The 27,612-nt window shown below is 44.4% G+C and overlaps 1 protein-coding gene across 1 annotated transcript in view; it reads right to left on the bottom strand.

Annotated features, from left to right (window-relative positions):
• pigg (phosphatidylinositol glycan anchor biosynthesis class G (EMM blood group)) overlaps positions 1-27,612 on the bottom strand; it is a 192,706-nt gene that overhangs the window by 109,441 nt on the left and 55,653 nt on the right. The window contains exon 5 of the mRNA XM_084331758.1: positions 13,038-13,176. Coding sequence (XP_084187884.1) covers positions 13,038-13,176 — 139 coding nt within the window. The remainder of the gene's footprint in view (positions 1-13,037; positions 13,177-27,612) is intronic.

Here is a 27,612-nt window from a genome sequence, read left to right as displayed (position 1 = left end):
ATCTTTTCAAGTACCTTACTAATGAACGGATAGCGGTCTATAGTTTGCCAGCGCATTACTATCCAAGTTATTATTATTATAAAAATTTTTACACTGGTTATTTTTAAGGGTTTTACAACTGCTGTTTTAAGGGAAGTATTGATGATATCTAGCACAGGGCTTGAAACACTATTATACACCCGTTTAAAAGATGCTGTAGGTACAGGATCAATGTCTGAGGTGGAGGAGTTACATTCTGAGACAGTTTTGCAAAGCGCATCTAATGTGATGCATGTGAATCTTCTCATGGTTACATTGTGTGGTTTGCTGTGATCAGCTTTATTTCCATCATGAGTAATGCTGACTCTGATGGAAGTTATTTTGTTGTGTTGTTCTTTACATTTAACTGTAAAGAAGTGTTGGATATGCAGCTGCTTCCACTCTTAAGCCCTTAGACTCATTCAACCATTAGATGTATCACTGGTGACAGTTATGGTACTCACTAGGGATGTCCGATATTATCGGCCTACCGATATTGGCATTAGTTTCAAGTTTCTTTAATAGTTGTCATACAGAAGTAGAGAATACTTTTATACAAAATGCTTCTTACTGTTTCGCTCCAGAGACTGTGCTAGACAAGATAAGTATCAAATAACATAGTATAGCATGTAAATTAGAAGTAGAAAATGAGGTCACAGTGTTCAGTATAGACATATGTACAATGTTCGATGCAGAATAGACGTAACTGAGTTACCATATAATATACAATATACTATGCAGTGTACTAATATACAATACTATATAGTGCAAAGCAGAAATGGGATGAGGTACAATTTAGGTACAATTTACAGTAAGGTGTACGAGTTGTAGTGCAAATCCTTTATCAATAAATATAAAGTGTGGGGAGTGGGTGCTACAGTGTGTTTGTTTAAAGTGAGTGTGTGCGTGTGGATGTGTGTGCTATGTGCGTTTGATGGTTGTTGTGTAGTGTTCATTGTTCGTTGAGCAGCCTGATGGCCTGGGGATAGAATGTGATAGAGGAAATTATCAGTATCGGTTTTCAATTTTTAAATTTTTTTACATTTATTTAACCTTTATAATAATAATAATAATAATAATAATAATACTTTATTTATCCAGGCAAGCAAGTAAGAACAAATTCAGATTTTATTTATTGTCAAAAGTATGCATAATGTTGTGTTAATTCCACAACAAGAGATATGTGATATATATTTGGGGGGGGGAACCCTGCATATATCGGTATCGGTTGATATCGGTATCAGAAATTAAGAGTTGGACAATATCGGTATCGGTAAAAAAGCCAATATCGAACATCCCTAGTACTCACCATTGTATCTTATCGTGTACTGTAATACAGTCGAGTGGGGTTCTCTGGCAGAGCAATGTACTAAGTTGCATTGATCAGTTTCTTTATAAAGTCATAATTAGAGACTGTTCAAATTATATTACTTCTTTATTGGAATGGACCACTGGACGCTGTCGTACACACTCCAGTGATTGGCTTACACTTAAAGTGCCAAGAGTTTGTACTGAACTTGGTAGATCTGCTTTTGGCTTCTCTGCCCCTACCTCATGGAATACCCTACAGGAAACTCTGAAACTAGATACTCTTGTTTTTTTTACTATTGTTTTTTAATTGTTACCTCTGTTTTTTTTGTTTTTGAAATGCGCTCTTAATTGTTCCGATTGTCTGGTGTTTCTGTTTTTATTAACGATATTCATGAATGTAACATCTCGACAACACAAGTTTAACTACTCAGTGTATTTATCGAGTAGTGAACTAATGGAACATGGTGGAGTGATTCAGTACCACAATCTGTAACGCCAAAGATGGTGGTGAATGAAACGACAATGAAACACAATTATAATCTACTGCATTTTGAGCAAGGTGTGCGTTTTAAAGATTAATAACGATTTCTGCATTGAGTGGCAAAAACCACTGGATGAACTTCCCAGCACACTTACAGGAAAAATAACTCTCTAAATACAGGGACATGAACTTCTCAGTACAAGAAAAATTGGTAAGCATGCTGCAAAAGTGTATTAAAGCGAACAATGACACAAAAATGACTCAATGATTTTGGTCATGAAATTGCTCGTCTTTCATTCATCGCAGGCTATTTTTACACTCCGGCTTCTGATTGGTCACTGCTGACTTGTCCTCTGTGTTCTTTATTTTGACAACTTGCTATGTCAAGTGATTTTAGAATTGGAGATCCTTCCACTGTTGCACTCGTTCTAAGTCGCTCTGGGGACGAGCATCTGTTAAATGGCGAATGTCAAACGGTAGGTAACAGGCTGTGGTTGGACTGAGAGGTGCAGTGAGAATTGGGTGAAAAATGCTGACAATGGAATTTCCCTTCATCTTACAGCAAGGTTTTGGTATTTTCACAGTCAGCATTAGAGCTGTCAATTATCCCTACGAAGAACATTAAAATATGAATAGGCTGAAATGAGGCTAATTTGAATATTGATGCGGTAATCTACATATCATTACCACATCAAAGCACGTGTAAAATGCTTCCAATTAACAAGTTAATTGTGTTGGATTTGCTATTATGGAAAGTACCATTAGGGAACGATCATTAGGCACTGGGCTGTGCTTTGTAATGCTCATTTATTGCCCTGTATTGCAGGCAAATCATGAAAAAGGAAGAACCAGTGATCCTTTTTCACTTCACCTCATATCAATAATGTCTTTTTTTCGTTATTCAATTTACATTCGACTGGCAGTTTGGTATTTTAATTAATGTTTTTTTTGTCAATTACAATGAATTGCGATCATTGAAATTTGTTCCGACAGGCCCCTAGTCACCATTCAAACCTGGCACACACAAATATACCACTGTACAGTAGACTTGCATGTGTTACTAAACTTTAACGTGCATTGTGTCCTGGACCCTGGTGACACATTAGATGTGTGCTGCACTGCGACATTCACAGTGTCTGTTAAGATCATGCAGAGGTAACCATATCCCAACAGACCAAGCCAACACCTTCTCTGCTGCTCCTCAGTCCTCCTTCACACTGCAGTTTAGCTGCTTCATTTGTGTATGTCCTGTATGTGCAGAGAGGAGGAGATTAACAACCAGTCAGATGCTGTTGATTTGGGCTGTTTGGTTGGTAGGTTCCTCTTCTCTGCCAGTTATTTTGCTGGGAAACCATATTTGGCTCAAAATATAATTATGTTAGTTATACTTGTCATATATGTTAGTTATACTTGTCATATAGTATGTTACAGTTATACTTGTCATATATGTTAAGTCATACTTGTCATATAGTATGTTACAGTTATACTTGTCTTATATTAGGGCTGGGTTAGAAAAATCGATTCTGAATCGATCTTCATTTGAATGAGCGATTATTGATTCATAAAATCCCAAGATCGATCTTAAAAAATTAAATAATATATATATATTAAGTCAAAGTTAACACTGTATTAACGCGTTATAGCCCGATTATATTAACGCCACTTTTTTTTTAACTCACGATTAACTTTTAAGAAATGTCTTTATTTTAAATAAAAAAAAAATGTTTTTACTAGACTTCACTCAGGTGTATTATTGATGCTCTCATTGATACTATGTTTGTTTCTGAAGTGTGTGTGTGTGAGATATATATAGAGAGAGGGGGTGAGAGAGATGAGGAAGGGGCAAGAGAGAAAGAGAGCTGGGAGAGTGTGTGTGTGAGAGAGAGAGGGGGGGTGTGTGATTACGGTGAATGTAACAAGTTCCTAACGTTTTCTTTCCCCTATTATTTCATGCACACTTTATTCATTGTTTTAAATTATTATTTTCTTTTAAGTAATTTTGTGCATCACTCTGTTTTGCAATGCATGAGGGTCATCCTTTTGTGTGAAATGGCTGCATAAAGCAAGCATTTGTTGACTCTCATGTTGATAAGAGTATTAAAACTTGGAACTTGAAAAAGATAGGTAGATAAGATAAAAAAGAAATGAATACATTTGTTCACATGTACACACCCATCCGCCTGGCCTCACCCCCATCGGCTCCTCTACATAAGCAGGGGTGTGGCCATACTAACAGCTCCTTCCCTATTTTCACCACCGACAAGTGTCTGTATACACCACTTGAGTTTAGTGCCAAAATAGTTGTTGGAGAGGAGCTACGTGGACATTGTATCTTATTTTTTCTCTCTCGCCAATTTTCGAGAAAAGCTAAGTCATAATGTCTGCACCTTTGGGGGGTTCGAACGCTCACGTCACCCTTCACCAGCCGTTGAACCGTGAGATGGCCTAGTTCCGGCCCTGGTTCCCCCGCCAGTGGACGGTCGGCTGATAGGCCGACAGCTCCTCTGGTGCCTGGGGATTTGCGACGCAGGCTCTTCGCCTCTGCTCGCTCCCGTCGTAGGGCGGCGCGCTGCAGGGGCGAACGGCCTGGCTTTGGGGAGGTGCTGGAGCCGAACGAGGGTGCTCTTGCCCTGTCTCCGTTTCCGATGGAAACCGAGGATCACATGGAGGGGGCGAGAGCGCTCTTGTTTGATGCCCCAATGGATTCGTATCATTCTCCCCCTCGAGGTGTGGCAGGGAGTGTTGCGTCTCCTTGGGGTCCCTTGTTCTCCGGTGTTGGGTTAGAACCTCCGACCCTGAGACAAGATGCCCAGCTATCTGCCGTGTCGGATGGTGGCGCCCGGCATGGCAGCCTCCCGTACGTGAGGGACGCGGGCGACGTGGAGGGAGGTACGCAAGGGGAGTTGCGTGCCTTGTTCCCCAAGCTCATGGCGGCGGCCGCAGCCGCTAATGGCGTGGCGTTGCCGCAGCCTCTGCCTACACCTGTTCCTGATGACATGATAGGCCATCTCTGGCAACGTCGTCCTGTGAGAGAGACGGGCGTTGTCTGCCCATTCTTCCCGTCAATGGAGGCCTATGTGAAACAGGGACAGGTAATCTCCCGCATTACTGGCCTTACCCCCGCCTACGTGCCAGTCACGCGGGTGGAGTGTTTGGTCCAGGGACTAAAGGACGGGGTGCCTCGGCTTGATAGCCCGATGACATCCATTCTTTGTCCCGAGGTGGTGTGGGAGCCGTTGCGGAAGCCGGTTCCCCAAGGGAAATCGGCTAGGCAGATGGCTAACTGGAGTGACCAGGCGTACATCGCCGCGACTCAGAGCCTAGCTGCGACGTCCAACATCGCGCAACTAGCGCGCTACATGTCGGGGATGATGGCGGGCGGGTCGGTATTGGACGACTATCAACAGTACCTTCACGCCCAGGCGGCTGGAGCCATCCTGCACCTTACCCAGCTGCAGGCGATAGTCGCCGGGAAGGGGCGCGCCCTGGCCACTCTGTCCCAGCGCCACCTTTGGCTGGAGCAGGCGCAGGTGCCGGAACAGAAGAGGATTCCCCTGCTTACGGCCCCCCTCTCCGATGCTGGGCTCTTCGGGTTGGCCATGCAGCAGATGACGGCTGCCTGCAGAGAGATGGAGGAGGAGCGCTCTGTGCTCCAACCCCATTTCCCCCGACCCGATGCCACCGGTGATGGCCGACGGAAACAACGCCGGCAGAGGCCCGCGACCGTTGCCACCGCCACCACTGCTGCTGGGCCTTTGTCCAAGAAGGCCAGGAGTGGAGGGAGTGCCTCGTCCGCCGCAGCCAGCCGTTCCACGCCCAGAGGTGACGGTAGGGATCAACGTGACCAGGCGCCCCAGAACCGTCCCTCCGGGCCGGCTCCCCGTGGGGGCAAGCACCGTGCTGCACACGGCAGGCGCCGCTAGTGACTCTCCCCTGTTTACCCCTGTTCCCTTCCCCAACATATGATTTTTGTTGCTAAATAAAAAGGTCCCTCCTGGTGAGGGACTGTTTTTTGTTACAAACTGGGTTTTTATTCACCGTTATATATTGGGGATACGGTGTATAAACCCTCACCTAGCTGTGGGGTTGTGTGTTGTTTAAGTGAGTAGGACAGTTTTGTTATAAATCGTTCTGATCGCTATGTATATGTGTGCTTGGCAAGGCCTGTGGCTAGCACTCGGTCGAAAGACTGGTCTTCCCTCATCATGAAGAAGTCTGTGTTCTTCTTATAGTGGTAAATTTTACCGTTTGTCTGAGGGGGTTGTGTGTATTCTGTTACATTGGAAACATGGCATAGAGTCCACAACTTGGTTAGAGTGTTAGCCTACAGAAGTGCTCGTATATGTAGCTTGTACCGAGGTCTTGACCCTCTCTTAAACGTATGTGTTTTTTCTTGAAACATAAAACACGGGTGACGTGTTCGCACATGAGCCTACAGCCTTGTATATAAAACCCGTTCGCAGACGAGTTATCGTCTGTGGCTGGCGTGCATTGGTTTAGCTTATCCTTGTGGATATACGCTTTTCATATAGCATGCTGGCTACGCGGGTATCATCGCTGCTGGTTGTTTTTCATCGTATCCGGGGTGTGGGGTCATGAGGGGGTGAACTGATAAACCCCTCCTCCCCTCTTTTCTGATTGGTCAGGGGGTTGGGCCTTCTGTCCTTCGGGCTTCCTGTCGCACTGTTTGGTCAGCGCGTCACAGGGTAGGGAGAGGGGGGAATTCCCTGGTCCCATGCCTTTTTTGGCCAGGTGGGTCACGGAATTCCCCCTGCCATAGAGTACGTCACTGGGCGCGTTTCTATTGGTTGTGAGACTTCCGTGAGTTATTTTCAGGCTCCATGTTGTGGACCTCTGTTGTTGTCAAGATGGGTTTTGCGATGCGTGTGAACTTAAACAAACCTTTTCTGCTCTGCGCTCTGTTGCATATGTCTTGAGCTTTTGGTCACATAGCTCAATGTTACATATATCTTTTCAAATTGTTACTCAGGTGGGAAGTCTCTCTGGGGGTTCCCTGTCTCCTCTCTTTTATACAGAGCAGGTTTGACAGGGGTGTTTTTCCCTCAGACGCGTCATATGGGACCCATATCTGTGTGTCTTGGCCGGCTTCCTGCCGCTCTCCCAGGCGGCTTGGAGGGAACGTTATCTGGGTTCTTGTTAGAATTACCATTGATATGTTTTTTTTTTATCCACTTTTTCTCCCATTTTCTATATTTTCTCCCATCCCAATTTCGTATCATCCAATTCAACCCTCCCCTGTCACGGACGCTGTTTCTTGCCTCCCACAAGCCGGCTGCAATGTGGACTAAGTCATACATAGCACAAGTCCCCTCCGGTACTTGAGGTAACAGCAGTCGCATCTTTTCACCTGCGCAGCTCGATCTCTCAGTGGCGAGGAGTAACGCGTGGGAGGCTCACGCTGCCCCCGACACTTCCTGATTCTACTGCGCAGGCGCACCAACCGACCTGTAGGAGTCGCTGTCCACAACGCCCGATCCCCACCCATCAGTTTCCCACCCCCTAATACGGCCAATGTGTATTAGTACGGATGACCAGCTAAACTGAAAGCAAATGTGGAGCGCTGGGCTCGAACTGACGAGCCCAGCGTCTCCAGCATTTCGTGGCGAGTGCCTTGCCCACTACGCCACGTAGCCGCATTACCATTGATATGTTTTGGGTCTCGACGTGTACATAGTGCTGGCCCTGGGTGCTTCTGTGTGGAATCACGCGTGGGCTTGCGCGCCTTGGTTGCTCATTTCATTGTAACAGCGTTTTCATGGGGCAACTGGGATGGAGTTTGTCTCTTCCGAGCGCCTGTGTACTAGGTTAGTCTCGATGAATTCTCGTTCATCTCTGGGGGGAGATAACGGAATAGATCAGAGCATTGGCGGAGGGGTCTCACGCTTTTGGGGTGGGCCACCGGGCGCGGTGCTTTTATGTTCTGACCGTCTTGGTGGCGCCCTCTGTGATGTTTTAGATCGACATGCATACCTACCCCCCTCTTAGGACTGGGGATGGTGGCGTGATTAGGACACGGGACTGGTTCTGGTCGCGCCGGACCAGGTCAGTTAACCCGTTGTCCGCCGGGGCGCAGATCTGCTGTTCTGGTACCCTGAAGGACTTGTGCTTTTTCGGGGGGAAAATGCCGGGTTGGCCCGGGCGTTGCAGGGGTTGATGTTATGGAGGTGTTCGTGGTTATATCACTGCGTGTTATCCTTCACTATTGCTTGGTCCATATTGTGTTGTAACTTGCGCTGTGCTAAAGGAGCCTGGTCCTTCTCCATTCTTTTTTTCGCCCCTCTCTTCTCCTGCTTGGCGGGGTTGGGAGGGGGCTGTCGAGGTGGGTTTCGTGCCGCTCTGGCATCCCTGTATACGTCCCGGTCCGCCGGGCCCAGGTCCGGACTCGTTCTCGTCGACCTGTTGGCCGGGGTTAACCCCTTCTTGAGAACTGAGACACTCATACTGCTGTATAGCCGGTGTATACCCACAGTTGTGTTTGAGTTTTTTCTTGGGGGGGTTATAGGAACAACCGCCTCCTGTTAGGTGGTGGTTGGTTTCCAGGTGTGTTGGTAGCGGAGTCGACTCTCGGGTTAGGCCGGGCTTGACCCTGTCTGCCTGCGAGTGTGCCCCCGCACCTTTCATGACGTCTGCCAATCATGTCAGCCTTCTCTGCCTCGGCCCCTCTAGAGGGTGGGTTTTTTTTGTGGAGGCTGCGACATGGTGCACAGCATACCGAACGCCCCTTCCGCCGGGGTGCTGTTTTCAGCAGACCCCTTAGGCGCCTGTCGAGTCCGCAGTGCTCCAGGCACAGGTCGAGTCCTTCTGGCCCGTTGCCTGGATTGAGGGATCAACCTCTTTGGGGGTTGTCTCCCCGGCGCGCTGCCTGGTCCCCCTGGTCTAGCCTCTTGAGGGCTTCAGGGCGGCGTGCTGTAGGGGGGAAGGGCCTGCTCTTGGATGGGCCCTGTCTGATACGCTGGCAATGTGGGGGGTGGTGTCACTAGTGACCGCCTGGTGGGGTCTCGACGCTGTGGCGTCGTTGGCCTCACCAGGCCCCCTTTTTCCGGGGGGTCCTGACCCTTCCTGGGGCTGGGTCCTCCTTCGCGTTCCGCTGCTACGGCCTTGCCACAGGGTTGGGTTCTTGACCTTGACCCCGTGATATTAGGGGTTGTAACGGGTTTTTCTTTCTTCCCGTTCGTTCCCTAGTGGCATGTGGGTTGCGCGCCTGTGTAGTCGTGGGTTCTTCTGTGGGAAGGTAAGTCCCACGGTCTGCTCACCCTGTGCGCTGAGTTGCTAAACTCTCTTCGCACAGTCGGATCCGATTCCCTCCCATCCGAGCTTCCGCTCTGCTCAGCTCCTGTGTTCCACTTGAGCGCAGAGCGTAAGCTAATACGATATATAACATACGGTTATCCTATAACCATAGTTATATGAGTATAGCGAGCGCTCTGCGCTGGACTCACTGAGGACCCCGTGGTCTTCGCCCTCGGTGGTGAAAGACTTGGGAAGGAGCTGTTAGTATGGCCACACCCCTGCTTATGTAGAGGAGCGGATGGGGGTGTGGCCAGGCGGATGAGCTAATGCTATACTCATATAACTATGGTTATAGGATAACCGTATGTTACACTTGTCATATATGTTAGTTACACTTGGCATATTTGAGTATTGGCCAAAGACAAGAACAAAATGGAGAGCGACAGCAACGTCAGCTTCAGGGAGAACATTTAAAAAAAGATTTGATTGGACAGAGATTTTGTTTATGGCCCCAGAGTGCAAAATGAGGTCATATACATAATGTTGCCACTTTTACTTTTAGAAGAGAGGAATGGAATTTGGATATATAAATTGAGCTGCACACCTGAGGCAACACGAATAAAAAGTAGATTTTCACTTCATGGTACAGTATCAACGATATTATGTTGTGAGACCACATTAATCTGTGTCCACACTGAGCATCTCCTGGGGCTTGATTTATTTAAAGATACCCTCCACTAAAGAACACATTGTTTTTATGGTTAACTCCTCTCAGAAGCATGCCTTTGACTATACAGATTGTTATTTCTGAAGAACTTGTCACCAGAGCACCTTTTTCACATTATTTCCCTGGAGAGGGAGAGCTTCTCTGTACTCCCTTGAAGTCTGAGTTGCACGTGTGATGTCACTAATAGGTTGAACCCATCATGGTCCAATATGTGGTAACTTGACACCTTTAGCTTCAGTACGTCTTGAAAGAATAATCATATTATTTCTATTTGTATATGCATAGATCCTTGCATGCTCAATGCAATGCTGCTATGCCATTTTCAGTCGTTTATTTAACAATTTGGTGGAAAAAAACATATTTATACAAATTATTATAAAAAAAAATTAAGGGTTTCAAATACATCTGGAAGGGATCTTTAAATCTGGCTTCTTGTTACTCTTTCCTGTGATTCCTCTCCATCTCACTATGTTGCTCCTATGCACCTGGTAGCCAGACTGCATCCACAGTCACACAGTAGAATTCCAGGGTGAGTCTGAATACTTGGGGATGCGGTCTGGCTCATCCAATAACAATGTCAAATCTGATGTGGCACCATCCAGACCTGTCATTTAAACACGTCCAGGCGTGATTGGATGATAATCATCACATAAAAAAAGCAAGTGCATCAATCAAAGGCATAGTGGAAAGAATGGATTTCAGAAACCAGAGGCCACTGTGGCCAGCAGAGGAGAAAGTTGGTTAACTGCTCTGTATACAGTATGTGTCATAGCAGGGTTAAGTGGAAGACTCCAGACAGGGCTTGACACTTACCTTCTTCCCCAAGGATCACATGTGTTCCTAGATGAAATAATTCAGGAGCACACAAAGACATTTAGCACGGTAAAATAGTTTCATACCGATTTTTTTCAGTAGGGTTGGGTAGTTTGGATTCTATCATATTTTTGGTGGGGACTCAAATTTATTATTAAGAACCAGAATTATTCTACCTTTCATTCTTGGCAGATTTAGGGTATAGTCAGTAAATTGTGAACCTTAAACATGAAGGTATCTTTTCGCTAGCCTTTAGTTTTTGTCATCCGTTTCTGATGCATTATGACAGGAATATTGTATCAAAGGAGGCTTATTCAATTAATTAATATTGCTGTGGCTGATAATGCATTTTGCTTATCTATTATCTAAGGGAGGAGACAACTGTGACGTGGCACGGTCTAGGTTGGATTATCCCGACGGAGATGATTCTTCAGAAATGCCAAAAACGTTGCGCGATTCACAAATAGGTCGAAAATTGAGATATTGGAATTTTTTTGTGCTTTGAAATGTTCTCTATCTGTTTCCTTATTTGCTAAACTTAATACGACTTGTAAATGTGTTAATTATTGTAACAGTAGATTGTCGGACAGTATTTATTCCGATGCAGTAAGAACTACAGTTGTGTCGGAGGGGAGTGGCTAAGTACTTTTGGTCTCAAGTGTCGGAGACGAGACGGAGACACGCAGAAATAACAGCTACCAAATCCATTCCGAGACAACGGACCCAGTAGGCTACTTTGTTGGCTGTGTGAAAATATGCAGAGAAACATTTCATATCTTTGGAACCATTTGTGTTCAATTGTATCTGAATCTCTCCGTCGCATTAAGGCCTGGCGGACAAGAGCCTCTGCTCACATGCTTTTCTTTTTTTTAAACAATGTTTTTATTGCATTTTTTTCTTTTATACAAACATACATATATACAGACAATAACACATGACAAAAAATAAAAAGACACCCTCCAATCCCCTCCATTCCCTAATTATAATACAAATGACATTTCCGCAGACACTCGCATGCTTTTCTGATGTAACCAGTGAATGATGTTGGTCCAAGCAACAAGTCTTAGTAGTTGAGTATATATTTTTTGCTCAATGCAGCCACTAACCTATATGCAGCGGGGGACACAAAGATCATTGAACTGTCAGCTTGTGGGATGTAATCTTCACTCGCAAACTCTGTCCTCATAGGCCGGGCTACCCAGCAATGCCCTGAACAGGTTACAATACGTACACAATTCTGCTGCCAGGGTTCTCACCCGCACCAAGTACTGGCACCACATCACCCCCACCCTCATCCACCTCCACTGGCTTCCAGTCAAGTCCTGCATCAATTTCAAGATCCTCCTCATCACCTACAAAGCCCTTCACTCCCTTGCCCCCCGATACCTAGCTGACCTCCTCCATCCCTACATGCCAAGGTCAACGCGGAGGAGTTGACTCTCCGGCGATGTGTGATTCTGGGAAAGAGGAGACGAACTGTACTTGTCTGGAAGCGATAAGATTGATGAGGCCCCCCCTACCCCCACCCCCCCCCCCCCCCCCCATCCGCCCCTGCTGTTGTGACTCATCTGGCGCCATACGTATGAAGTGCAGGCTGCCTCTGATGCGCGACGGTGGGGGCCCCCTTGACTGCTCCACAACCAAATTCCTTACCCGAATTTCCAATGCCCCCCCCCCCCCCCCCTCCAGTTCACCAGGCGCGATCCACTGTGTTCACATGGTGGAATGCAGCCGACTATCGCATACAGTGTCTAAGGCCTCCTGTAATGATGACATGTGTCAACAAATGTACATGTCTGTTGAATTTATGCTGTGCCATTGTTACTGTAAAAATTTAATGATTGTGTTGTTGTTAATATCATTAATGAGACGTTGAGCTGTATGTGTGTGTCACGAATTTCCCCAAGGGGATTAATAAAGGAATATCTTATCTTATCAACCCGCCCCGGAGGCTGCGGCCCTCTGACTCCGGTCTCCTCTCCATCCCCACCACCAACATGCAGACTGTTGGTCCCAGAGCCTTCTCTGTGGCCGCACCCACCCTCTGGAACTCACTCCCTCCAAACATCCGTAGTGCTACATCCCTGCACTCCTTCAAATCCCAACTCAAAACCCACCTCTTCGTCAAATTTGTAAATTACTCTGCCTTTTCTTCTTTCCTTTTGATTATTATTTTGTTGTTACGTTGTTCCCTGTTCCCCTCCCTTAGCTGCCCCCTCCTGTTAAGCGCCTTGGGTCTCCTGAAAGGCGCTATATACATTTAAGATATTATTATTATTATTATTATTATTATTATTATTATTATTATTATTATTATTACCGGTATTATTATTATTATGTGCTCCTAAATAATATTTCCAGTTTGCACACATCTACTTTTAGTTGCAAATAATGAGTGCAATGCTCAGACCGCTGAGCCTTGCATACGCCTTTTACCTTTCCTCTTGAAGGCCGGGCTGATGAGCACCAGGGGGGTATTGATCTCAGCCTCTGACGACCCTCCGTGGCTCCCCGTCTCAGACATGCCGTGGTCCCCGCACAGAACCAGCAGGTAGGGCAGCGATCCATCAGCCTCCTGGGGGATCAAACACTAGTTAGCAGACTGCAGACCGTGTCCGGGGCAGTGTCGCACCAGGATCCATTTGACTTTTTCCTCTAAGAAAGTGATGTGAGGGTTCCTATTTTCAGTAATTCCATTACAGTTGGTGACATAACAAATGGGTTGTTGTTACTTGTGTTACACACGATATCCCTTCCTCTGTATTGTTCTGTATTCCAACCAAGCACAAATCCACAACAGCTGCGACAGTGCATTCACACACACACACACACACACACACACACACACACACACACACACACACACACACACACACACACACACACACACACACACACACACACACACACACACACACACACACACACACACACACACACACACACACACACACACACACACACACACACACACACACACACACACACACACACACACACACACACACACAAATGGTTGTAAGTGTAGCGTGGTGTAACCTCTTTATTTTCTAAGGAAGCAAGTAGTCATTCATTATTGTTATATAATATAATAATATAATATATTATATAAGTAATGAGAAATCTGTAAACGACCCAAACGCATTTCTGGACACATTTATTGTAAAGATTTTGTAAAAAAAAAAAAAAAAAACATTACTTCCTAACAAACAGACCTCAGTTTGTTGGGATAGATAATCTCACCTCCTCCACCCTCAACCCTGAGCCCGCTCCTCTACTCCCTCTTCACCCAAGACTGCACTTCTATACATGGCACCAACACCATTATTAGGTTTGCAGATGACACAACAGGTGTCATCTGCAAACCATAAACAACAATGAGTCTGCCTATAGGGAGGAGGTCCAGCAACAACCTGGCCCTCAACACCAAGAAAACCAAGGAGCTCATCGTGGACTTCAGGAAGACAGCCTGCACATGCCCCTGTCCACATTAACGGGACGGAGGTTGAGGGTGTCTCCAGCTTCAAATTCCTGGGAGTCCACATCTCCGAGGACCTCTATTGGAAGCTCAACACCTCAACACTGGTCAAGAAGGCTCACCAGTGCCACTTCTTCCTCAGGAGACTGAGGAAGACCGTCTGTACTTGCCTGCACATAGTCCTTTACTATATCTATATCTGTACATATCCTACTCTTACTAGTTACACTGCTGACCAGTATGACCACCATACTGTCCTTATACCTGTATCACTGTACATATTATACTACAACTCTGCACATATATCTGATTAGCACTACACTCTGTAATACTAATTTGTATGTTGTACCCAGTTTAATCACCTGTACATTGTATATTACTATAAGGCCAGGAATCCAATTAAAAAAGATAAATAAAACAGAACGACGACAAGAAAATTAAGAGCTAGTATTACCAAACCATTAAATTGTTCCGTCGATTTCTAGACAATTACAGTGTTGTTTGTTATAGTTAGTTGTGACCGGCGGCTAGTACACAGGTGTTTCCTGCAGCGTGGTTTATCACAAAACGTGCGTTTGTTTTATTCTTCTCTCGTACAGAAGATGAAAAGATGAAAGCGCCAAATGTGTTATTAATAATCGGCAGAGAAAAAAGGAAACACCATTAAAAATGCAATCATCTGTGAAAGCGGGAGTAATGAGGAGACGGAGCCCCGCAGCGGTTTACGGTAAACCTTGGCGTCTTCTCCAAGGGATGAGAGTGAATTCCTGTTGATGGCGCAGAACAAACAGGCACACAGGAAGGAATGTTTATGGGAGATGACATACGTTACATCAGACGCGGCTCCTTTGCTTCGCGATTCTCTTTCATCCGAGACCCGCAAGAAAGTTCCGGTAAGGGTGGCAATTTTGACAGGGTCGTTATCAGAAGGAGGAACAGAACAGAGCCAAGCCCGCCCTCCCCGATCCACCCCCTGCGTACAGCACTCCCAGACACCTCAGCAGTGACATAGCACTTTACATGTAGTACTGTATTTGTTTAGATCAGTGTTTCTCAATCTTATTGATGACCCCTAAGAAACAAGAGGAATGACTTTTCGCGACCCCCAGCATGGTCAAACAGAGACAGAATCAGCCACAACATGGTCAAACAGAGACAGAATGAGCCACAACATGGTCAGACAGAGAGAATGACCCCCGATATGGTCAAACAGAGACAGAATGACTCCCAACATGGTCAAACAGAGACAGAATAACCCCCAACATGGTTAAATAGAGACAGAATGACCCCCAACATGGTTAAACAGAGACAGAATGACTCCCAACATGGTCAAACAGAGACAGAATAACCCCCAACATGGTCAAACAGAGACAGAATGACCCCCAACAACGTTAAATAGAGACAGAATGACTCCCAACATGGTCAAACAAAGACAGAATGACTCCCAACATGGTCAAATAGAGACAAAATGACCCCCAACATGGTTAAATAGAGACAAAATGACCCCCAACATGGTTAAATAGAGACAGAATGACTCCCAACATGGTCAAACAGAGACGGAATGACCCCCAACATGGTCAAACAGAGACGGAATGACCCCCACCCAACTTGGACACACCAGGGCTTTCCCCAGGATACAAGATGGTGCTGAGTTGCAACAAGGGGGTGGTCTGTGTCCCCCGTCCATCCGGGAGGCAAACAATTGCAATAAAGAAAGCCATTTGCTGTAATTTCCTGCAACTTAAAATGTATTTGCCAGAAAAACAACAATTGATTACATTTGTAATTGAACATTTAAAAATGTATCGACATGTTTTTCAATTGCAGTACTACTATCCTTCGGTCACTTGGGTACCAATGGGTAGTTGTCTATCTGACACCACCTAGTGAATACCCAGTACTAAGAGAGATGAGCCATGAAGTTTAATTCTGCATGTAAATGCTGTGTAGCGTGGATGCCTACTGAGTAGGGCGGGTAAACTACACTACTGCTTTTTATCTATTGACTCATTATAGCTACTGTATTATCTTGAAATATTATAACACCCACCAGTTACCATGACATACCTGTAGTGAAATGCTGAAAAACAAGGAACTAAATTAACATTTAGGAATTAGATAAAAAAAAAAAAAAAATATTATATATATATATTATAATTAGGGCTGTCAGTTTATCGCGTTAATTAGATTAATTAATTACACAGCAAATTATCGCGTTATGAAAATTAACTCAAAATTAATTTTTTTTTTTTAATAATATTTTTTTTGTATCTCATTCATTCCATAATAATGTAGAATACACATTTACAGATTTTTTTTTAATATGGTCCATTTGCATGTTCTTGGTATCTGATTCTAGGGACATCTATGAATCTCAGGGAATGTATTCCCAGTGTCAGAAATACTGTGGGCTAGATCCACAAAGAATGGATTGCACAGTGCAAGTTGCACCCTTACTTACAATTCATTATGAATTGAAAATGGGGGACCCTGATGTAAACAAGACGAAAGTCTTTCTCTGATCTGCATCCCCTTAACAATTGTGTGTATTGAGCCGTACTGTATTGTACCCATTCTGCAATCTGTTAATAACATTTTCATTCAATCACTCAATCTGCGCTGTGATTGATTGAATGAACATTTTATTTTGAGTAAATTGTAATGAACCAAATGAGAATATCAATCTTTTTTTTGTTATCTTTGACTGTGAATAACACCATGCTCAAATTGACCAGACCTGAAAAATCTAAGCAAATTAATAGATGGAAGATGATTAAACAGAAGGTTTTGTAGATACAGTACTGAATTCTGCCATCCGGACACATGCAATTTGAAATATGATTATAGAATATAGAATATCAGGCATAAAATGGTTATGCGATTAAAATGCGATTAATTAGATTAATTAATTACAAATCCTGTAATTAATTAGATTAATTTTTTTAATCGCCTGACAGCACTAATTATAATTATAAATAACTTTTTAGTACAACTCCATATGTTATGATGTGTATTATATCTCCACTCCACGCTAGTGCACAACACAGGATATAATATTATAAAAAATATAGGGCTGTCAAAGTTAATGCTTTAACTTGAGATTAATTTAAATTATTTAAAGCATTAAAATAAATTAATCTAGATTATTACATGGCGTTTTCACATTCGCCGAAATGCTTGCTTGTGATTGGTCAATAGCCCCCCGACAGCGGTCATTATCAGACAATAATGACCGCTGTGGGACAATAATGACCGCGGTGCGCAGCTGTTCGCAATCAAGCCCACTGACACACACTGTTTCAGTGCAATTAGACACTGCCGGTGTTCTGCTGCCGGCGATGACAGGGGGCGGAGCGACGAGCGGAGCCAGAACGCAGCCAGAACCAGTGTTGCGAGTCGATGTAAAATGAATTAGGTATATTGTTAGTAAGTTAGCCATGTAATAAGCGGGATAATGTATAGCTATACTCGATCATTGTCGCAAAATAATTGACCTTCACTGACGTTTAAAACACCTCGCCGAGGCGGCTCGGTATTTTAAACTCTGTGTCGGTCAATTATTTTGCGACAATGACCTCGTAGCTATACATTATCCCTTACTTAATCTATGGAGTGAAAAATCTTCAATCTTAGTGCCGCGGATATAAGAAAGAGGTCTAGCTGAGTCAAAGTTGATGGTTTTGTTGAACATTTGTATTTCACAGGAGAGAAACTGTATTCAAAGAAAGCTATTAAAATTGTCTTTGAATCTAAATATACTTTCTTTGTGTTGATTTTACATTAAATTCCATGATTTTACTCAAGTAAATATCTGTTACAAGCTTCGGTCTTAAATTGAAAAATGCTATTTTTAATCTAGATTAATCTAGATTAATTACAGAAAATTGTGAGATTAATTACGGTAGTACATTTTTTATCTGTCGACAGCACTAAAAAAATATAAATACATACGTAATTCAAAATCTTCCTTTTTGAATAAAATAGGCTCAGGAATCAGGATTGTTAAAGCTAATTAGCCTAATCCATTATAGGCTTATAGCAGACTTTAGAATATTTGTGTGTGTGAGAGTGAGTGAGGTGAGTGAGTGAGTGAGTGAGTGAGTGAGTGAGTTGAGTGAGTTGAGTGAGTTGAGTGAGTTGAGTGAGTTGAGTGAGTGAGTGAGTGAGTGAGTGAGTGAGTGAGTGAGTGAGTGAGTGAGTGAGAGAGAAAGAGAGAGCGCGCATCAGGATCAGCCCCAGCCCCCTCCCATCCCTTACTGTTGAGCTGGAGAGTCCTGGCTTTGAACGTGATTCATTCATCATTGCTCACTAGTTAGATGACATGTCACAACTTTGAACGTCTGCCATTCCCACTGCAAAGATGGCACATAAGTTCAAGTTCAAGTTTCTTTATTAGTTGTCATACAAAAATACAGAACACTTTTATATGAAATGCTTTTTTTCTGTTTTGCTCCTAAGAGTGTGCTAGATAAAAAATAGATAAAGTATAAAATAAAAAGTCAAAAGTACGTAAACAAGTGTAAACAAAAGTGTTCAATATACATATATACAATACAGAGTAGAAAAAATTAGTAACTGAGTTACAATACAATATACAGTACAATGCAGAAATGGGATGAGGTACAACTTAGGGTAAGGTGCAATGAGGTATTAGTTGTAGTGCAAATCTATTTACCAATAAATATAAAGTGTGTTAAAGTGTCTAAAGTGGGTAAAGTGGGTGCTACAGTGAGTTGTTTATTTAAAGTGAGTGTGTACGTGTGGATGTGTGTGCTGTGAGTGTATTAATGGTTTGTTACATAGTGTTATTGTCATTGAGCATCCTGATGGCCTGGGGATAGAAGCTCCTTCTGAGTCTCTCTGTACTGGGCATGAGACTTGGGTATCGCTTGCCTGACTGCAGCAGTTCAAAGAGGCAGTTGTTAGGGTGACTAGAGTATTTTATTATTCTCTTAGCCTTACTCCTGCAACGCTTGTTGTAAATGTCTTGGAGAGTGGGAAGCCCACCTCCAATTGTGCGTTTGGCTGAACGGGCCACTCTATGTAGTCTGCTACGGTATTGTGCGGTGCTATTCCCAAACCAGGAGGTGATATTGCCAGGATGCTCTCTATTGTGCATGACTAGAAGTTCTTAAGGATCTTCTGACTCACTTTGAAGTTCCTTAGGCGCCTAAGGAAGTAGAGGCGTTGCTGTGCCTTCTTGACTACACTGTCAATGTGCGTGGTCCATGTCAAGTTCTCAGATATGTGGACTCCGGTTCACTCTCTCGACCGGTGCCCCGTCGATGCTGAGGGGGCTGTAGTCCCTGACCCCCGACCTCCTAAAGTCCACAATCATCTCTTTTGTTTTGCTGACGTTCAGGGAGAGGCAGTTCTCCTGACACCACCGCGCCAGATCCTCTACCTCTTCAGGGTAAGCCCTCTCATCGTTTGCAGAGATCAGGCCCACCAGTACTGTGTCGTCAGAAAATTTGATGATTGTGTTGTTGTTCCACTGTGCCACATAGTCATGTGTGTACAGCGAGTAGAGAAGGGGACTCAGAACACAGCCCTGGGGGGCCCCTATGTTGAGGGTGATGGATGAGGAGGTGCAGTTGCCTGCTCTCACCACCTGGGGTCTTCCCGTCAGGAAGTCCAAGACCCACTGGCAGAGGTCATAGTTCAAGCCCAGGTCCCTGAGATTGGCTACGAGTTTGGAGGGGACTATGGTATTGAATGCTGAGCTGTAGTCGATGAATAGCATTCTCACATAGTTCCCCTGCCTCTTGTCCAGGTGTAATGCTGCTGTGTGCAGCACATGGGCTATGGCATCCTCCGTGGACCTGTTGGGGCGATATGCAAATTGCAGGGGGTCCAGGTTGATGGGGAGGGAGGAACAGATGTAGCCCTTCACAAGCTTCTCAAAGCACTTCATGGCTATGGAGGTGAGAGCTACAGGGCGATAGTCATTGAGGCAAGCGGGCGTGGATTTTTTGTGTACAGGGCTAATGGTGGACTTCTTCAGACAGGTGGGGATGACAGCCTGTTCTAAGGACAGGTTAAAATTTTATGTCAGTGAATACATAAGCATGCATGGTCATGAATATGCAAGTCGACTAAATGTAATGGTTGACGTCATCAATGAAGTCACACACACTGTGCAATCACGTATTAGACAATGATGCGTCCGTTTCTAAACTGGCCCCCCACTGATAAAAAATTATGATCGTTAGTTGCCCTTTCAGGCGGTTTCACTTAATTAATAATTGGAGGAGTACTTTAGACTTCAAATATTCTTTATTTGTATTATTTATACAACAGTGGGCATGGACTACTGCCAATAGTTAGAGAACTAACGGCTGAAGAACTTGAACTGTCTGAGTCTTAATACTAAATACTGCACAGACTTTGGTGCAGTGTGCTACTAAGATATACCATGTACCGGTATTGTATACTATTATCATTATTATTATTATTATTGATTGAATTCTGCCATTCCACTATTATTACTATTATTCTACACTATTATTATTTTGTTTCCTGCCTGAATTTCCCAAAGGGGATGAATAAAGGAACACTTGACCTGACTTAGTTCTGCACAATGCCAGAACCAGGAAGTGGCCCAGCAGGATAGTGACAGACCGATCACACCCAGCCCTCTGCTTCATCAAAAAGAATTGCATCGGGCCGCAGGCTCTGCACCATCAGGACCAGGACCACCAGACACCTGAGCAGTTTTTTCCCTTAAAGCCATCACTCTCCTCAACAACCCATACTGGATCCCACCTCATCCCTGATCGCTCCCCAAGCATGGTCACTAATGCACCCCCCCCCCCCCCCCCCCCCCCACACACACGCACCTACCACTATGGACTAGGAGTAGGAATCACCAGAGGCCCCACGATACGATATTACTAGACTAGAGTCATGCTATTGTAATATCACGATATTGTGATTTATTACCTTTTTTCAACTGCAAATTATGTCCCCAAAAGAAAACTTGGTTAACATCTGCAATAAAAAATATATATTATTCCTTTTCTTTATATATATATATATATATATATATATATATATATATATATATATATATATATATATATATATATATTGATACTTATCTTCATCACTGTATCGATATAATTGTAATCGAATAAATATTAATATATTCCTGTATACATTTTTTCCCCACCCCTACTATGGACCCTACTGTCCTGCCACTGCATCGTTATTCTCAGCACTGAACACTTAACTTCACAGCAGAAGGTTGAATGTTGTTCCACAGTGTACAACAGGCATGAGTACCTACTTCAAAACCAATAAAACTCCACTAACATCCTGACACACTCCTCCCTTAAATGGAGGTTGGTTCCAGTCCCAACTCAGATACTGTGCTCCTCAGACGTCCCATAATGCACATTACCCGCTCGTCATGGATGAAGCACAGACTGTCCTGAATCTAATTTGTGACCACTAAAAAATATGGCACAGGAGACCGTGAGAGCACCTCACATAGATGGTAGTGAATAAGCACGTGCGCAGGAGACCGTGAGAGCACCTCACATAGATGGTAGTGAACAAGCACGTGCGCAGGAGACAGTGAGAGCACCTGACATAGATGGTAGTGAACAAGCACGTGCGCAGGAGACAGTGAGAGCACCTGACATAGATGGTAGTGAACAAGCACGTGCGCAGGAGAAAGTGAGAGCACCTCACATAGATGGTAGTGAACAAGCACGTGCGCAGGAGACAGTGAGAGCACCTGACATAGATGGTAGTGAACAAGCACATGTGCAGGAGACAGTGAGAGCACCTCACATAGATGGTAGTGAACAAGCACGTGCGCAGGAGACAGTGAGAGCACCTCACATAGATGGTAGTGAACAAGCACGTGCGCAGGAGACAGTGAGAGCACCTCACATAGATGGTAGTGAACAAGCACGTGCGCAGGAGACCGTGAAAGCACCTCACATTCAAATGAGATGACATTTCCCTGAGCTGCAGATTCACTGAACCTCTCTCCTGTTCAGGAGGCTATTTTCAGAGTCTGACTCTCGAGGGTGGGAAAAGAAAGAACAAGGCGCAGACTCTTTCCCACTCCAATTTTTTCACTTCAGAAGAGCCCTTTTCTTCCCAGTAGATGAGGGATGACTCTGTGTAAGATGATGAATTGCACTGTGTGTGATTGGTCAAAGCCAGCAAATAAATTAAAAGCAAGCCTAGATTCTTAGCGTCTCTACATCTCTACCTTCTCCATCCATAGTCCCCCATGTTGGGTCTTGTTGTCGAGTTACATCCCGCATAAAACATTGATATAAAAAGGAGGAAATGTTTTGATTGTCCAGTCTGTGAAATGTAAAATAAATATGTATATCTTTGTAAATGTGTACATGTTTTACGTAAGTGTTTACACTGTTCACTCTGTGTGAATGATGAAGGTCTCCATGACTTTTGAAAATCATGTTTTTTTGTGTTTTGTTTCATATTTTAAAATGGACAGCCACTGCTACTCGCTCTGCAGGTATAGTAGGGTTTGGTACCGTTCACATTTTAACCGATACCGGTACCTGTGAATCGATACCGGTACCCAACGGTACCTTTTTTCCGGTACTTTAGTCTCTAAAAATGTTATCTACCTACCTCAGTTGTAAAAAATGTGTCCAGAGCGTTTGTAAAGTGTAACCACACCTGCGACCGTTTTCGGCTTGCCATTGCCCCGACTGCTTTGTTGTTGAATAAAGTAAAATCCTAGGCAAGCGTGTATTGTGCGCGTGAACGTTGACGTGAACTTCATAGGTTTCATTTCGCGGCAGTGGCGGCCGGTGGGTGCTTCGCCACTAGGGGCGCTATACCAAACATTTTGCAAACATGTACAGTACCACGCAACAGACTCATGGCAAGACGTGAGCGATTCGACTCACGCTCACGGCAATGAATCGGCTCTTATGAACGAGTCGCTCAGCTGTTACTACAACACACAACCAGTCAAATAAAGTATAGTCTAGACTCTAATTCACAACTTGAAACACAATATATAAATAGAAAAGTTAGAAACAAAACTCGCCCCGTCTCCAAACACAGGCAGATCTCTCCCTCTCTCCTTCTCTCTCTCACACACAGCGCGACGTGGAATCGATTCGTTACACAATCAGACCTATTATATACCAAGAATAACTTCAGTATGAGTACAGGGCTGTACACATATTTTGCATATTGTTAAACGAGCCAAGGCTAGCTATTAAACTATCGATATGAATCGAAAATCTGGGACCCTGATGTAAACAAGACAAACGTCTTTCTCTGGTCTGCATCCCCTTAACAATTGTGTGTATTGAGCCGTACTGTATTGTACCCATTCTGCAATCTGTTAATAAAGTTCTCATTCATTCATTCATTCAAACATAGACGATATTGAACAAGCCATAATCCACGTATTTTCAATCCGAGAGAGCTGCAGTAGTTAAATCAATGAGCCATCGACACAGTCAGTGTGGTAACGTTATTATTGCATCCAAGATTGATACACGGCTGGCTAGGCAGTTGGTAGTCATAGTCTTGTGTTATAAAATAAATAAACAATCAGCAATGTCTCGCTTCATGAATGGCCAGCAGTAGCCTAACAGTACTGCTCCTAAAAAAAACGATTTACAAACGAGAGAGAGAGACTCACTGTTTAGTTGACACGTCCAGGGCTTGCCTTGATAAAGTGTATAATCCACTGTTGATTCCAGACCACTGTCCACTGTGTCCAGACTGCATCCGCCATATAGCTTGTTAGCCAAGTGTTAGCTTGTTAGCAGCACCACACAACAGTCACAAGTACTTTATTCCTTTGTCCATTTCCGCTCGAACAGACTGCAAACTACCTGGCGTTCTATCGCCATGCTCTAAGACAAACTCTAACCATAACCAACTTTGAAAGAGTGCCTAAGCTTAACAGTCTAAAGAACTTGCAGTCACGGCACGCTCTAAGACAAACAACCTAGGACCAACCTAGGAACCAACCTAGCCGGAATAAGCTAGAATTGGAACATTAGAAATTGGATTCGGCCAATCAGAGATCGTCTCTGTGAAATTCTGCTACGGAAAAAAATACTGGCGTCGGCCAATCAGAGAGCGTCTCCGCGAAATGCGGCTACAGAAATTCTTGACGCTACTGGCTAGACCGCTTCAAATCGCGGCCGGATTCCAACATAATAGTCATATTTCAACGCACAACGCGTTATGCACTGATTGGCTGTGACGGATACAGCGATCAAACTGTGACGCGCACTCAGAGCGCTATCGCTTCTAGCCCGGGCCGAGAAATACATAATTTGAGATAATAACGTTATATTGTGCATTGGAAATACAAACATACTTAAAATGAGTAAATATTATTCATTTTAAACATGTTTATATTATTTATAGGGCTATAAAACAAAAAACTAAAAAGTTTTATTTTCTTCTTCTGTGATTTAACAGCAGCTGGCAGCAGGTGGGTCGGCGCCCTTGCGCCCCTAGTGGCAGAGCCGCCACTGTTTCGCGGTAAATGAAACGTTCATCGGACTTAAATATAAAATATATATATTATTATTATTATTATATATTTCTTTTACAGTACCAAAATGTGGCACAGATGGATCTCACGTGAATCAGTACTACCGACGTGATTCGGTTGGTACCCTTAAAAGTACCGGATTCGGTACCCATCCCTAAGGTATAGTAGGTTGGCTCTTTGTATTAAGAGCTTTGCTCGATGGGTACCGGTTTAACACAAAGGGAGCATCACAAGCTCGTTTGAATGCCTCTCTAGCACCCCTTCTCTTCCAACACACTTGAGTACATGAGTACACCGAGAGCCCACTTCCATCATCCAGCTAAAGTTCTGTGTAGTTCTGTGTAGTTCTCTGTACTGGCCGATGCTTTCTTTCTCTTTCCAGAATAATGCCCACGGTATCCACCCAGCCCAACTGCTCTGGCTATCTACACCAGAGCCAGAGGATTGCAGAGATGGAGGGAAGCATCTCAACCCTCTACCAAATCAAAGAGGATGAAGAGCTCTTCGACAATCTGGCCAGCTCAATTTGTCAGCCTGCACCATCCATCATCGCCATCTCCCATGACTCTATTGAGGAGGATAAGACCACTCTACCATGGGCTGGTGGCACTGGACAATTCTTTTTGGAATCCAACCGGCCACAGGTAAGAGCGATTTGACGTAAATTTCAGCCTGATCGGGCCTTGTTCTCATAGCCACCCACCCGGTCAGCGTATGATGTTGCAATAACGAATGCCGTTATTGGTAATCAATAATCAGAAATGACTTCCCCCGCCCCCCCTTTCATTTTCATTTTCATTCATGGTGGAACATGATACCGATCATATGCATTTTGATTTTTAACTCTAGCTTGTGTAGGGCCGAAACGCCAATCGATTTAACGTTATTAGCTTAGCGCCTTATAACTAGTGTTACAAAGGATCAGATTAAACCGAATATATATATATTTATTGATTGATATATATTGCATAATATTTGTATATCGTTTGATATCCCTTGTATATTCCTTGTACATATACACGGAATATCCCTTTAGCCTAGTACAGACCATAATATTTCATTCTCCTATTGGACAGCGGTCCACAGGCGCCAAGGCCATGCCTCCAGAGTCAGGTTCAAAGCCACCGTCAAGACATGTCTGTACATGCCCGGCCTTGCCCAAGAATACGAGACAGAAATGAGGTTGGCACTAGATTGTTCGCCGTGCATATAAATATGGTGCAGGTGAATACAGAAGTAAGTTACCCAATAAGTTGAAGCCTCACCCACGATACGACGTGCGGTGAAGTATGGCCTGTTTGGCCCCAAATAGAGCATTGAGACCGCGTGCGAATTAATAACTGAATTGTCAGAGTTTGGCGCTATACCGTCGAGTGCGACATATTTCTATTAAGTCAGTAATAGTCTATTTGTGTATAGTGTATCATGCGGCTAAAGTTCTACAGTGACCAGCATCACCAACGCTTCCTCGTATCAGCTAGAGTGCTTATCCAGGCTGGGCTGCTTCATGGCGCTTTCACCCGAGGAGCCCTAGACGAGAACCGTGTGGACATGTACACTGGATTAATCTACCCGACGACTACATAGCCCTTTGCGGCTGGATTATATTTGCTTTTGGTCCTGTGATTAATGGAGCGGAGAATCGCCGACGCCTACACGTGTGTGGGATTTACCCTGTGAGGAGCCACGTCGAGTCTGCGCCTCAGAGAGCCTGAGGCAGGCTAGCTTTCTTCCCTGTGGATCTACAGGCTACGGAGAACAGCTGTATTCGTCTGTGGATCAAGATCTTATTGGCACCGTCTCCCGTACTCGGAGTCTCCTTATCATCGTTGACCCAGGCTCTACTACCGACAGATCCTCTACCCCTGCTGGCTTACAACCGGGGGGACCCTTCCAGTATCTCCCGCTATATATCACTAGTGCACCATAGATATAATTCCCTAAGATTCAGGTTGTATAATTACCTCCTGCGTAACCAGAGAATGGACATTCATTATTGATTTGCCTACGCACATTCCTTTGCCTTATAAGCGCATTCAAAGTAAATAGAGAAGTATATTATGTACCTTTTGCTGCAATAAATACTTAATTACAACTTTGTGTGGAACCGATTCATTGTGGGAAGTGTTCATCATATATATATATATCATGTACTGTATGGCCAGTAATTAAAGTACATAAGACGGTAGTGGTTTAATGATACCATACTTATCAATACAGTCAGGGAATTGTACCCCTCAGTTACAATTGGTCCTTTGAGCCGGAGGGTAACTAGCGTAATATTAATATAGTGGTATTAATATTGACATGGCCAATGATGAACACTCCACAAAACGGTTCTCCTAAAGTAGATCACCCGCAGCGTAGACGGCAGACACCTCAGTACTTAGAGGATTACGTTGCCAATATACTACCTAGCTTTCTACAGACGGTAAACGCGGAAAAAGTAGATAGTAAAATTATGTCCGACCCTATCGACCAGGCTACCCCGCCAATAGAGGCCCTAGTGCGTTCTAACGTAACTGACCAAGCTCACGGTAGGGACCAGGAGGGACCCGACATGACTTTACCCCCCGCCAAGACCGAAGAAGTAGTCCCCGGAGAGTTCCAGGATAAAGACAGCCCTCCAGGGATGGAACTCGACCCGCTACAAGAAGAGGCGAGCACCCCGGAGATGGATCTCCAGGACTCGCCACAGGAGAATAGATCTCCAACGAGTACTGCCAGGAGCGGATCACCCCAACCAGCGTCTTCCCCCAGCGAGGCGGACAAGATGCTGGCACAGGCATTCCTCGCCAGCTTGGCAGCCCCAACAGAGCGCGATCGACTCCAAGCACAGACGCTTAGTGAGCGCGAACATTCTTCCATGGAAAGAGAACGCCTTCAAGCGCAGCAACGGAGCGACGAAGATCGTATACGTCTAGAGATTAGACGGCTTCAGATGGAAGAGAATATGGGAAGGGACCGGGCCGAAGCCCAGCGTGCCGCCGCCGAAGCCCAGCGCGCTGCTGCCG

The sequence above is a fragment of the Notolepis coatsorum genome (genome assembly GCF_963971535.1).
Source record: "Notolepis coatsorum genome assembly, chromosome: 16".
Lineage (NCBI taxonomy): Eukaryota > Metazoa > Chordata > Actinopteri > Aulopiformes > Paralepididae > Notolepis > Notolepis coatsorum.
Note: the sequence above shows the minus strand (reverse complement) of the source record. Positions and strands in the feature narration are given on the sequence as shown.